The sequence below is a fragment of the Panthera tigris genome, chromosome C2 (genome assembly GCF_018350195.1).
Source record: "Panthera tigris isolate Pti1 chromosome C2, P.tigris_Pti1_mat1.1, whole genome shotgun sequence".
Lineage (NCBI taxonomy): Eukaryota > Metazoa > Chordata > Mammalia > Carnivora > Felidae > Panthera > Panthera tigris.
Window position 1 is genome coordinate 58,147,019 of NC_056668.1, and position 15,084 is coordinate 58,162,102.

Sequence of the window (15,084 nt, forward strand, 5' to 3'; positions counted from 1 at the left end):
TTTGGATTTAGCTAGTTATTCCCTTCTGATGTCAATTAACTTGTTTCTCTCCTTCCTGAATTTTCTATAAACTGGTTAGATCTATATGTTTTTACTCTCTCAATTTTTTTTTTTTAATTAAAGAAAGGGGCACCTGGGTGACTCAGTTGGTTAACATCCATCTCTTGGTTTTGGTTCAGGTGATGATCTCATGGTTCATGAGTTTGAGCCCTGTGTCAGACTCTGTGCTGACATCATGGAGCCTGTTTGGGATTATCTCTCTCCCTCTCTCTAACTCTCCCTGACTCCCACAGGCATGTTCTCTCTCTCTCTCTCAAAAAAAGCAACCCACAAATATGTATGTATATATATATATATATATATATGTGTGTGTGTGTGTGTGTGTGTGTGTATGTATACATATGTATACACACACACACACACACACACACACACACACACACACACATATATATATAGGCTTTTAGTTTTTTCTCATTCAAGAAGACTTCCTGGTAGTGCCAGTACTTCTGCTGCATCATATCATGAGGTACGTGATGCCCAATTGTCCAACTTTTAGTGATGCTACAATTGTTTTTAGGTGGTGCAAGCCTTGTCCTTTCATTATGATGTTTCCCATTAACGTTACACTTAGTAGTTTCAGCATCAATTGATAGTTGTTGCCTATTTACATTATTTCATTTCAGATGGCAAAATGAAATATGCTAGGTCTCTGCTTCTATATTTGTTAGCTGAAATTCTGTATAGAAGAATATTACTTCATTTTTTGTTGTTGTTACCTTGAAAAAGTTCATAGAGGAAAGGCAGGATAAATGTTTAATTCTTTCTATTTTTTAAAAGAACAATCCATGTTTAGAGTAGTAAGTTGATATTCCAAAAACCTTATTGGAAATTAAATGAATTTTGGTATCATTATCAGCTTATGGATTTTTATATATTGTGGGGTTCAATTGTTTGAAGTCATTGTTCTTTTATAGTTCAAATTAGGCCAGTGAGAGCCCCTGTTGTTTTGAGAATTTTGTCCTCATTGTGTCTAGGGAAACTTCCATCTACTTTGTTCAACTTTTTTTATTAATAGCTATTAGTTCTCTGACTTTTTTCCTTACTTAGTCCCCCGAATTATGGTGTTTACAGTTAAAATATCTCCTCTAATTTCCCCATGAGAGACCTCATTTAATCAGTTTTTCTGGTTAAAATCTTTTTTTCAACATGGCAGAGCAATATTTATAAGCCATTTTGCCAGGGCATTATACTGGGTAAGTATAATTTGGTAACAAGTTTTGCTCCCTTACTATTCCTATATTTTTTAAAATTATCATCAGACAGCAAACATATGCTAGGTACAGAAACAACCTTAAATTTGATACTACATATTGAATGAGATACAACAGTAAGACAAAATGTGATGTTTTCCGACCTCCACTACAGTTTTGCAGGTAGCAGAACATATCATCGGTTTATTCGTTAAGCAGTTTAACTCTCCTATTATTTCCCCACTGATCACAAAGTCTGTGTAAGTTATCTGATCATCATTCTCCTCTGACTCCCAGAGCATTTGGTCAATTCCCAAGCCAGGCTTTGATCTTTGAAGCTGTTCAGAACAAAGAAAGATAAAAAAACATATGTCAATTACCCAAACTGTCTAAATTTTGACTTTTTTCTTTTGGTTTTAACAATTTTAATATGTACATATTATTTTGAGGATATTTATTACTTGTACCTTTTAATTCAAATTTATTAAATTAGCAATAACTTAGAAAGAAAAGAATTCTTAGATACTGCAGTCTTTCTGATTTCTTCTACTCAACTAACCTATACCAGCTTTAGGATGGCTAAATACCTGATTCAGATAAACATAAGAAGAAAACAACTTATACGATAATATTCCATCATAAAGATGATCCTTTGGATGGTTTCTTACTATCTATGGGAAAGTATCACTTAAAAGGTGATACATAATGCTAACCATTATGTTTGAATAAGAAAATTGAATGGAAGCTATTGTCCTAAATAAAGGAATAATGCAGTTCTTAACATGGAAAACTATGAATTCTCAATTTCATAGAGTTTTTAACTAATGTTCACAAATGCATTTATGAATAACTCTGACTTACCTTCACCATACCTGATATTATTATATAAATTCCTTTGGGCTCATCACCTTCTTCAAATATATCATTTCCGCAATCAAATGTTACCACTCTGGCTCTTTCCTTAAAAATATCACCAAATATATAAGATATAAATACTATTTTAGCAGTAGTTGGTGATGTTGAAATTTATATTTTAATAATTTTTTTGCATTTTAAAATACCACTTAATAAGATCTGACATGTTGTGTTAGTAAATTTATAAGAGAAGATAGGAATTATGAATATCAAAGAAAGAAAGTGGATATTCATAGATCTATATAACTTCATAAATGGGGTATTTATACATGGATTAGAACAGAAATAATTTAATGTAAGAATAAGAATGTAAGGGAAAGATAAAAAAAATATTTAATCTGGATGGACAATAATGAGAACAGATGCAGGCTAATGTCATATATATGTCTCTTACATAGTTATACTGTAAACAACAGATAAAGTAAATAAAAAATTCATTCATTCAAAATATATTAAGCAGGTGGATAAATATAATTGGTCCTTTGGCACCAAGTAGATACAAAAAGAGAATGTTATTAGAACAAGTTAGACCTATTTATTTCCGCATTAAACAAACACTCTTTGAGCACTCTTTGTGTAATATGCAGAGTGCTAGGGTTTGGGTATACAAAATATGGATGAGCTAAAGAGTATAGTACAGGGGCGCCTGGGTGGCTCAGTTGGTTAAGCATCCGACTTTGGCTCAGGTCATGATCTCATGGTTCATGAGTTCGAGCCCCGCGTCGGGCTCTGTGCTGACAGCTCAGAGCCTGGAGCCTGCTTCAGATTCTGTGTCTCCCTCTCTCTTTGCCCCCCTCCCCCACAACTCACACTCTGTCTCTCTCTCTCTCTAAATAAACATTAAAAAAAAAGAGTATAGTACAGAAGAGAGATGTAAAGGTGATTGCAATGCAATGTACTTAATGCTATAATGAAAGTATATAATGGATACAACGCTGACACCTTTGGTCCTCCAAACTCAGAAAGGATCACAGGTTGATCTTCTATTGGTGGGATATTTGCCTCCAAAGCCTACCTTTCTGAGTATTTGTAAGGATGTTTCCAGAGAAGCAAGATTTGGAAGAAAAAAAAAAAAAAGTAAAAACAAAGGGCATTTCAAGAAAAGTAGCACCCCCAGAAGAATGGAATTAGAAAATAGTGTTAAAGGGCTTGGGGCACCATGCAAGGTTCAGTATGAGGTATATGATGAATAGGCAACAGAAGATTAAAATGGAAAGGGAGGCAAGAGACAGACTGTGGATAGACTTTGCATGTCATTTAAAGGGATTTTTGGGATTTTATCCTACAGGCGATCAATGACATTTAAAGACTTTTAAGCTGGAGAGTATCATAGTCTCTTTTTAGAAAATCATTTGTTGGTACATTAAAAATGGTATTACCAGGAAATAAAAATATTACCTGAATGAAGCTTATATGATCTTTTTCTTTATCTAGCCATGGAATATTGTAGAGTGCTTCTTTAACAGTAAGTGGTTTGATAACAGGTTGAAAATCAAGTATCTCTCTTTTTTTGGCCATTATTAACTAAAACCATAAAATTTAAGAAAAAGGATGAATAAAATTGTGTTCAAAGAATGTTTAAAAAATATGACTTTGTACTATTTCCTTTTCTTGCTCTTCTGAGATTTTGTTCTTCTATGGAACCCTTCAACCTCTCCCCACTGATATCCTTTTTCCGGTATCATTATTCTGAAATCATAGATTAAACACTTAAAACTAAACCTTTTTACTGAACTATAGCAGATAAAAAACACACAAATTATAGAGTCTAATGGAGTTTAAATGGGACTTAAACCCTCTCCTTTCTCCTTTCTCCCTTTTTTGTTCAGTCCCTGCGGCTGTTTCCACTTTTCCACTTTCTCTCCAGCTGCTTTTGGGGAGGGCTGCTTTTCCCGTACTCCCCACCGCCCCCCCCAACCCCAGTCTCTGTCCTCTCTCTGAAAGCAAAAACAGCTCCCTGCCCTCCGTGGTTTCTCTCTCCCCCAGTTCACCTCTCTGCACTGTGTACCTGCTGAGTTCTGTGGTTCAGGTTGTGCACATTGTTGTGTTAATCCTCAAATCAGTTTTCTAGGTGTGCAGGATGGTTTAGTGTTGACCTCAAAAGTGCACAAATCATAAATGTCCACAGAAAGAACATTTACAATATGAAAAGATCTGGGTAACCAGCACCCACATTAAGAAATAAAACATTTACTGCACCCTAAAATCCTCTCTTATATTCTCTTCCAGTCATTTCTTGTATCCAAAGACAACCACTCTTCTATCACCAGAGTTTAGCTTTGTTTGGTTTTGAGCTTTATCTGCATGAAATCAATGAGTATGTACTTGTTTGTGTCTGGTTTGTCTACTATTGATCTACTATTCATCAACATTTGGGGTGCTCCAGTTCTGGGCTTTTGTAATGCTGCTATATTTGCTTGCTGTACATATGTGCACATTTCTGTGACTATATGGTTCTGTAATCCAATTGCTGTGTCATATATATGTGTTCAAATTGAGAAGCTTCTGCCTACCAATTTTCCAAAGTGTTTGTGTTACTTTACACTCTCACTCTGATGTTCCAGTTGTTCCACGTGATGGCCTACAGTTGGTATTGTCAGTTAAAAACCATCAGGTATTCTGGACATAAGCCCTTTGTTGGATATATTTGTTTTGAAAATATCCCCTACCTTTTTGTGGCTTGTCTTTTAATTCTCTTGTTTTCTTAATAAAGAGAAGTTCTCAATTTTTGTGTTGCTGAAATCCAATTTTCTATCCTGTTTAAGAAATCTTTGCCTATGCCAATATCATAAAAATTATCTTATATTATCTTCTAGAAGTTTATTGTTTTACCTCTTACAGTTATGTAAAATCCATCTAAAATTGGTTTTTTCGTGTGTGGTGTGAGATAAGAATTCAGGTTCATGAATGAAATAGGTTGAAGAACAGAAAAACACAAGAACTACTGAGCCAAAGTTAAAACTAAAGTGGAGAGATACGTTAATAGATTGTCAGTATTACTAAGATGTCAGTTGTCTCTAAATTGACATACAGGCTTCTTGGAATCCCAATGGAAAGTTCATTAGATTATTTAATGGAAATTGACAAGTTGATTCTAATGTTTATTTGAAAATACAAAATGCCAAAACTAGTCAAAATAATCTTGAAGAAAAGAGCAAAAGCTGGAAAATACATAAAATCAGATATGAAGATTTATTATTAAGTTCCAGTATAAGATGGTGTGATATACATTGAGAAAGATTCAATGACAGATAAATAAAATGATGAAACAAGAATCCAGAAACTCATCAACACATACACAGTCATTTAATTCATGAAATACTCCACTGAAGTTTAATAGGGTATGATAATCATTTCTATAAATGAGGTTGAGTCAATTGATTACCCATATAGGAACAAAATGTTAATTATTTTTTTAAGAGAAAGAGAGGAGTGTGAGTGGGGGAGGGCTAGAGAGAGAGGGAGACACAGAATCAGAAGCAGGCTCCAGGCTCTGAGCTTCCAGCACAGAGCCTGACATGGGGCTTGAACTCACGAACCGTGAGATCATGACCTGAGCTGAAGTTGGACGCTCAACCAACTGAGCCACCCAGGTGCCCTGGAAAAAAAATGTTAATTTTAACCTAGCCTTGTTATGTAAGGCATTCTAGAGACCCTTAACAGTAGAGAACAAACTGAGGGTTGATGGAGGGATGTGGGTGGGGTGATGGGCTAAATGGGTGATAGGTATTAAGGATGGCACTTGTGTTGAGCACTGAATGTTATATGTAAGTGATGAATCACTAAATTCTACTCCTGAAACCAATGTTACATGATAGGTTAACGAACTAGAATTTAAATAATAATTTGAGGGGTGTCTGGGTGGCTCAGTGGGTTAAGCATCCAACTTCGGCTCAGGTCATGATCTTACAGTTTGTGGGTTCAAGTCCTGCATCAGGCTCTGTGCTGACAGTTCAGAGGCTGGAGCCTGCTTCAGATTCTGTTTCCATCTCTTTGCTCCTCCCCCACTCATGCTCTCGCTCGCGCTCTCTCTCTCTCTCTCTCGAAAATAAATACATGTTAAAAATTTTTTTTTAAAAATTTGGAAGAGAGAGAGAGAAAACCCTTAATGTTAAAATCCCCTAATCAACTGGTATGATTTTTTGCTCAATCAATCAATCAATCAATAACATTGGTTTGGGTTATTATTTCTATTTTCTACAGAGTAAACTTTTCCCATAATCAGGTATATTGGTCTTAGTGGTTTTTTTCTTTTTTCTTGTTTATTTATTTATTTTGAGAGAGAGAGGGAGAGAGAGAGAGAGCCTGATGCGGGTCTTGGACTAAGGATGATGAGATCATTCCCTGAGCCGAAATCAAGAGTCTGACACTTAACTGACTGAGCTACCCAGGTGGCCCCAGTCTTAGTTGTTGTTTTTTTTTAGAGAGACAAAGGGTGTGAGTGAGAAGCAGAGAGAGATGGGGAGAGAATCCCATGAGAGGCAGAGAGAGATAGACAGAGAGAGAGAGAGAGAGAGACAGGGCTCACTCAAAGTGGGGCTCATGCTCACCAGAAGTGGAGTTTGAGCTCACCCAATTCAGAGCTTGAACTCACAAACCATGAAATCATTACCTGAGCTAAAGTCAAATGCTTAACTGACTGAGACACCCAGGTGCCTCATCATTCTGCTCTATTTAAATCCATTTTCTCATAACCTCATTAGCATTGAACACTGACTCCCCCCCAACCCCATTATTGCTGATTTAATGGGCAAAATGTGGTATGTATTAATAATTCAGTTTCTATTTCCTTAGTTACTAGAGATGTCAAATATCTTTTCAAACATTCATTAACAACTTTTCTTTTTGCCTGTGAAATGCCTGTTTCATATTCTTCTCTCACTTTCTATAGGATTCTTTGTCATTGATTTGTGGGAACTTTTTAGGCATTATTGCTATCACTACTTTGTGTGTAATTAAAAAAAATTTTTTTAATGTTTATTTATTTTTGAGAGAGACAGAGACAGAGTGCCATCTGGGGAGGGGCAGAGACAGAGGGAGACACAGAATCCGAAGCAGGCTCTAGGCTCTGAGCCATCAGCACAGAGCCCAGCGTGGGGCTTGAACCCACAGACTGCAAGATCATGACCTGAGCTGAAGTCAGTTGCTTAACCAACTGTGCCACCCAGGCACCCCTGTCTTGAGTATTTTTAAGTGTACAGTTCTATTTTATGTGTACATTCATACTGTGGAATCATAGCACTATTCATTTTCAGAACTCTTTTCATCTAGCAAAACTGAAGTTCTATGCCCATCAAACAATAATTCCTTATTCTTCTCTCTCCTCAGCTCCTGGAAACCACCTTTCTTTCTTTCTTTCTTTCTTTCTTTCTTTCTTTCTTTCTTTCTTTCTTTCTTTTAACTTTTTATTTATTCATTCATTTAAGTAATCTCTACACCCAATGTGGGCTTGAACTCATGACCCCAAGATCAAGAATCACATGCTTTTCTGACTGAGCCAGCCCAGTGCCACCACCATTCTACTTTCTGTCTGTTAAGATTTTGACTCTATACAGAAGTGGAATCATATTGTATTTGTGTTTTTGTGACTATCTTATATCATTTAGACTGTCCTTGAGGTTCATCCATGTTGTGGCACATGTCAAAATTTTCTTCTTTTTTTTTTCTTTTTAAATTTTTTTTAACGTTTATTTATTTTTGAGACAGAGAGAGACAGAGCATGAATGGGGGAGGAGCAGAGAGAAAGGGAGACACAGAATCCAAGGCAGGCTCCAGGCTCTGAGCCATCAGCCGAGCCTGACGCGGGGCTCGAACTCACAGACCGCGAGATCGTGACCTGAGCTGAAGTCGGACGCTTAACCGACTGAGCCACCCAGGTGCCCCAGAATTTTCTTCTTTTTTAAAAGGCTGAATAGTATTCCATTCTGAGTATATACCACATTTTGCTTACCCATTCATCCATCAGTGGACACTTCAATTGCTTCTTTTTCTTAGCTAGTGTAAACAATGCTACTGGAGTGCTATCAACAATAGGCAAATTATGGAGAGAGCCCAAATGTCCATCAATTGATGAATTGGTTGAGAAGATGTGGTATATACATATACAATGGAATACTACTTGGTATGAAAAAGAATGAAATCTTGCCATTTGCAACAACGTGGATGGAACTAGAGGGTATTATGCTAAGTGAAATAAATCAGTCAGAGAGATATATGATTTAACTCATATGTGGAATTTGAGAAACTTAACAGATGAACATGGGGCAAGGGAAAGAAAAATAAGATAAAAACAAAGAGGGAGACAAGCCATAAGAGACTCTTAAATACAGAGAACAAACAGAGGGTTGATGGGGAGGATGTGGGTAGGGGGTGGGTTAAGTGGGTGACAGGCATTAAGGAGCACTTTTTGGGATGAGCACTGGGTGTCATATGTAAGAGATGAATCATTGGGTTCTACTCTTGAAGCCAAGACTACACTGTATGTTAACTAACTTGAGAATAAAAACAAAAACAAAAACAAAGGAATGCTGCTGGGATCTCTTTGAGATCCTACTCTCAGTTTTTTAAAGTATATTCTCAGAAGTGGAATTGCTAAAACTTAGGGAAATTCTTCTTAAGTGCCATACTGTTTTTCACAGTGGCTGTACCATTTTACATCCCCACCAATGATGTACAGGGTTTTTGGTTTTGGTTTCTTTGAGGATACTCATCCTAATTGGTATGAAGATTTCATTGTAGTTTTGAATTGCATTTCCTTAATAATTAATGGTGTTAAGCATCTTTTCGTGTGTTTATTGGTTATTTGTGTATCTTTTTTGAAGAAAATATCTATCCAAGTCCTTTGCCTATTTTTGAATTGAGCTGCTTGGTTTTTGTTGTTGACTTTCAAGAGTTCTCTATATATTCTGTATATTAATTCCTTATCCAATACATGATTTGCAAATATTTTCTCCTATTCTGTTTGTTGCATTTTTATTTTGGTGATAGTGCCTTTTGATGCACATGAAGGTCATAATGTACATTTTTTTAAATTTCCTAATTTTCATGAAGACCACTTTTTCTATTTTTTTCTTTTGTTGCCCGTGCCTTTGGTGTCATTTTAATAACTTATTGTCAAATACAGTATCATGAAATTTTGCCCTCTATTTTCTTCTAAGAGTTTTACAGTGTTAGGTCTTACATTAGGTCATGGGTTCATTTTGAGTTAGTTTTTGTAAATGGTGTCAGGTAGGGGTGCAACTTCATTCTTTTGCATGAGGACATCCAGGTTTCCCAGGAACGTCATATAGTTGGATCATGTTTTTTGTCTATTTTGCCAATCTTTGTGTTTTGTTTGGAGAGTCAAATCCATTTATATTTAAAGTAATTACTTATAAGGGAACAGTTACTTCCATTATTTTACTATTTTTCCTACATATAGCTTTTTGTCCTTTATTTCCTACATACTGGCTTCTTTTGCACGTAGGGTTTTTTGTTTTGTTTTGTTTTGTTTTTGTTTTGTTTTGTTTTTTTTTTTTTTTGAGTGAAACACTTAAATTCCTTTCTCATTTATTTTTTGGGTATATTCTTTGTTATTTACCTTTTAATTTCCATGATGATTACATTTAACACCCTAGAGTGTAGTACTCTAATTTAAATGTATATCAGCTTAACTTTCATGACATATAAAACTCTGCTCCTTTAATAGTTCTATCCACACTCCTTTCTGTAGTTACAAATTTATATCTTTATACGTTGTGTGTCCAAAATATATATGTTTTTAAATGCGTAGTCTCTTATATGATGTAGGAAACAACATATAGACTTACAAGCCAACATTATCATAATGTTAGCTTTTAGACTAATTGTTTCAAATGTTCTAGTCTCTTAATCATGTAGAAAACAAAAAAAAAAGTGGAGTTGCAAAAAAATTATTACAATAATATTATCTTTTATCATTGCCCATGTAGTTATCTTTACTAAGATAACTTTATTTCTTCATATGGGTTCCAGTTATTCTCTTCTGCCCTTTCAATATGTAGGGCTCCTTTTAACATTTCTTTCAGGGAAGATCTAGTCATAATAAACTCCCTCCACTTTTGTTCATCTGGGAATGTCTTAATTTCTCCCTCATTTCTGCAGGACAGTTTTGCTGGATATAGGATTTTTGGTTGATAGTTTTTTTTTTTCTTTTAGCACTTTGAATATATCAGCCTGTTTCTTTTTGATCTCTGAAGTTTCTGATGAGAAATCTGATAATTGTATTGAGGCTTGCTCATGTGTGATGAGTTGCTTCTCTGTGGCTGATTTAAAAATTTTCACTTTGTCTTTTGACAGCTTGATTACAATGTGTCTTGGTGTGGGTTTTTTTGAGTTCATCCAACTTGGAATGTATTGACCTTCTCGAATGTTAATATTTATGTCTTTCATCTAATTTGGGAAGTTTTCAGCCATTATTTCTTCAGATATTCCCTCTGTCCCTATCTCTCTCTCTCCTTGTGAGATTCCCACAGTGCATATGTTGGATCGCACGAGTCCCTTAGATTTTGTTCACTTTTCTTCAATCTTTTTCTTTCTGTTCCTCAAATATGATAATTCCCATTGTTGTGTCTTCAATGTGACTGATTTTTTTTCTACATGTTCAAATAAGCCTTTCAGTTCTTGCCACATAAGTGTTATATATTTAATGTTAGGTTCACACTTAAGGATTTAGTTTTTAATTAATACTGTAAATAGAATATTTTTCTATATTTTCTTTAGTTGGGGAAGAATTTTGAATGTTGATAGTATTTCTGAATATTCTATAATTTATCTTATTAAGCCTATATTATTAGGCTTAATATATCTTATTAAGTCTATTAATTCTCTAGGATTTTAAATTAAACCATCAACATATAATAACTGTCTTTTCCTTTTCCCCAAAATTTTACCTCTCAATTTCCTTTTTTTTTTTCTTGACCTGGCTAAGACTTCTTTTTCCTGACTTTAAATGGTATACTTATAAGTGTTTTGACATCTAATACTATGTTTGTTTTAAATTTTTAATAGAAACTCTTTATTGGATTAAAAATGCTATTTATTAGTCTTGTAAGAATTTTTAAAAATATTTTGAACAATTAATTTTGTCAAATGTTTTTTTCTTCTTTTTAAATCTTTGAATAAGTTCTATAGCTATTTTATGAGCTAAAACCTTCTTAGTCATAGTATATCACTTACTAATATATATTTTATAATATATATTACTTACTAATATATTACTTACTAATAATATATACTTACTAAACTTTTAATATGTTACAAGATTCAATTAGCTACTATTATGTTTAAAAGTTTTGTATATGTATTCACAAGCATAATAGCTTTTGGATTTTTTTTATACGGTTCCCAATTTGGGGAATAAATTTTCTACTTATGGAATTAGTGGGACCCTCTATATTTTTATATGTCATGGTACTAATAATTACCTTAGAGAAAGGAAATGTAGTTATTTTTCACCCTATAGTTGGGTGTTCTTATAAATCATGGAATTCTATGGGAAAAGCTGTTTTGGTGGCACAGGTAATTCCCAGGAAAATATTGATACCCACTCTAGCTTAGTAAGGAGTAGTTTTATCATACCCCTGATTTGGGAGCAAAGCATAGAAAGAGATGGTCCCTCACTTTGGCAAGAAATGGAAAGAAAAGCTGACCACTGGAATTCAAGAAGGAAATGCTTTATGGTATGTGCTTTTCTTTAGACAATTATTTTAATGTGGATATTCATATACCAGAGATGGTCTGTAATGGAAAATCAAAAGTAAGTTTGAAGATCATGGATGACTATATATCAAGAAAGTATATTTGTTTTTAAAATATGCTACCTTACCTTATTAATTTCAGAACCTTCGATTTTATGAATAATCCCTTTTGACCTAAAAACCTTAACAATTTCTCTAGCCAAATTGAGCATGACATTAATCTCCTCCTTTGTTTTCATAGTAATAGCAATTTCCGGGTGATCATACTCTAAGTAGCCTGAAAAATAACACAATATTTTCAGAAAAAATAAGAACATTATTTAAATATTTCATGTGGACAATAAGCTCAATATTTTTGCTCTAAATCCATGGAGTACAACCCTCAACACAGAGAAATATATCTTTCCCTGATGAGTCCTCTGCAATCAATCATAATTCACCAGCAGCAGCATAGTTCTGTTTACCATTTTCTTGTCGGCTTGTACTTACACCTATGCCCATGAGGAAGGACAGACAGCCCCAGTCGTAGGATTAGCAGTTACACTGATCCACTTGCATGGAACACTGAGAGGCTCTTCTGGTTTCTAGGTCTGGGGTTTATGTCCCGCCTTTCCATTCTGTTTGAATTAGGATTTTTGACTACAAACTGTGCACTTAGATATGGCTTTTGATTAAGTCTTCTCATTCATCCTGGGTTATTGCCCACCCAGCATGCCTGTGCGTCTAGATGACTCATCCATCTATGCTCTTCTGCCTGTCTTATCTGGATTCCTAAATGCCCACAGAGCTTCATTCACTTAGATTCTACATTTGGGCTTTTCCTTGGTGATGACTTCTTGTCTGGCTTGATGACTACCTGCTGTGCAAGATGTCTCAAGTCCAGTTCCATTCTCATGCTTGCTGTACCCTTTTACTGCCCACCATCTGTATCAAACCCCCTCCTTCTCCTCACACATGAACACTATACTATAGGAGTGTGTCTGTCCCACTTCCAGTATTAATCCTCTACTAGGAGCATGATGTGGCATGACTCAGGGAATAAGCTGGTGCCATGTTTAGGCATAGAGCCTTCCAGGAGACATATCAGAGATCTGTGAAGCTCGGTTGTGATTTCAACTTATGAAGCTAAATCTTCACATGGCAACTCTATGGCAAGTGGAGAGAAAAAGTAACTTTTTCCCCTGTATTGCTCAGGAAGGTATGTGTACTTTTGGTTTGGAAGAAAATAGAATTTATAAGGTGATAATAGTGTGTATAAACATGCAGTGCTAATGTGTTTCCTTTAAAGAGGAATTAAAAGGGCTTCATTGAGGTATAGGGCAGAAAGAACAAGCGTGGAGAGGTAATATTACACTAAACCCATGCAGCCAAAGATATGATCATGTTGATTGTTGAAGTTACTCACTTTATTATTAGTAATAAATAGGTTGCCTTAACAATCGGTTTAGTTGTCAAAACAACTGCCTTTCAGAAGTAATGATAATAAGAGATGGTTGTGCTTAATCTTTAGAATGAGGGTTACCTACCTAGCTCTTTCAGAGCATGTCCTGTATTCTTCATTATCCTCCTTAATAATACCTACAAAATAAAAGAAGCATTATCCCCATTGGAAAACAAGCTGTTATAAAATGTCTTTACATTTGCAGCTGATGGATTTTTAACCTAACTAATAACTTTAAAGAAAAATATGATGGGGAGCTTTTTAGGGATTAGAACTGAGTTTTGTGCAATAACCTTAATTTGCTCCAGCAAGAGTGGTAGAGAGAGTAAAAAGTGGCATAACAGGTTGATTTTGAGAAGCCTGAAGGCAAGTCATATTTTTTTTCTCTAAAAGTAACTTGCTTTAGGTTACTATTGATTCTGAAAAACACACACATGGTAGATATTTTCGTCTTCAATGTTATTAAAGCCTCTAAATTGGGGATACAGGGGAAGCTTTCAATCTTAAGTGAGGTAAAATGTTTGGCCAAGCTGTGTGAGAGCAGTAGGGACTAAAACCAGACAACATCTTAGAGATTCAGGTCCTTTTATATTTCCTACTGTGTATTCTCAAATTCCAGGGCTAAATATCCTTTTTCCAGATTAGAAAAGGTAACAAAATTCAGGAAAACAGTTTGATTTATTTATTTTTTTTATGTTTATTTATTTTGAGAGAGACAGAGACAGCATGAGCAGGGGAGGGTCAGAGAGAGAGGGAGAGAGAGAATCCCAAGCAAGCTCCTCATTGTCAGCTCAGAGCCTGATGTGGGTCTCGAACCCATGAACCATGAGATCATGACCTGAGTAGAAACCAAGAGTCGGTCGTTCAACCGACTGAACCACCCAGGCACCACCAAGAAAACAGTTTTAAAGTTCCAGGTGATAAAGAAAGGAAAGATAATTTTGTGTTCTACTACATATCATCAGTTCAATTTTCCTGACTATCGAGATTTGGGTACATTTTACACAGAATTTAGGTGTTCTAAATTGCCTTGAAAAGTAAATGTTTCACATAGTTGACAAACTTGTGAGAACATAGTGTTAGTCTGCCTCAGTCAAAACAGTAAAAAACAAAATCTAGGGGGTGTCTGGCTGGCTCAGTCAGTAGAGCATGCAACTGTTGGAGCCACACATTGGGTGTAGAGCTCACTAAAAAAAAAAAAAAAGGAAAGAAAAAAGAAAAGGAAAAAGAAAAGAAAGAAAAAAGAAAGCTAAAATCTAGAACTTAGGCCCTAGAATTCTCTTTGCTGTTTACTACCTATGTGACTTTGAGCATAATCATTCAACCTCTCTTGGCTCCCCCCCACCTTAACTGTGTAATGAAAGAATTAGACAAGGTTTCCTTCTAGATGAGTTATTATTACTCTTCCCAGTTTCCAGATCCCCATCCTTTGCTTCTATTACTATTTACCGTGGGGAAATGAGGCATATAGACAGGAGGGGAGCCTTTGGGAACTATGAGGAAGTTCTGGTTGATCAACACTGCCATCACGTCTCATCCTCCAGTGTTTCCTGTTGAGCACAGCTATAGGTGAAAGATCCTGCAGCTTGGATCAGGAGGGAACTACCCACTGCACACAGGCTTCACAAGAATGAAAAGGTGGGTTGCAAAAGCCTCATGACTTGCTACTGTGGCACAGACATTTCAGTAAGGAGGCATTTGAGTAATACAGGTGTAGACTAGTTTAAGTTTTTACAGAAATCACTCAGGGAATCAGGAG

At 35.5% G+C, this 15,084-nt stretch overlaps 1 protein-coding gene across 6 annotated transcripts in view; it reads right to left on the reverse strand.

Moving 5' to 3' along the window:
* SLC9C1 (solute carrier family 9 member C1) overlaps positions 1–15,084 on the reverse strand; it is a 107,877-nt gene that overhangs the window by 18,955 nt on the left and 73,838 nt on the right. For 5 of the 6 annotated variants that reach the window (XM_042956548.1, XM_042956552.1, XM_042956549.1 and 2 more), the window contains 5 exons: positions 13,411–13,462; positions 12,013–12,161; positions 3,567–3,692; positions 2,115–2,213; positions 1,418–1,591 (listed from right to left, as the gene is read on the reverse strand). In XM_042956548.1, coding sequence (XP_042812482.1) covers positions 1,418–1,591; positions 2,115–2,213; positions 3,567–3,692; positions 12,013–12,161; positions 13,411–13,462 — 600 coding nt within the window. The remainder of the gene's footprint in view (positions 1–1,417; positions 1,592–2,114; positions 2,214–3,566; positions 3,693–12,012; positions 12,162–13,410; positions 13,463–15,084) is intronic. The other variant, XM_042956550.1, reaches the window with a different exon arrangement.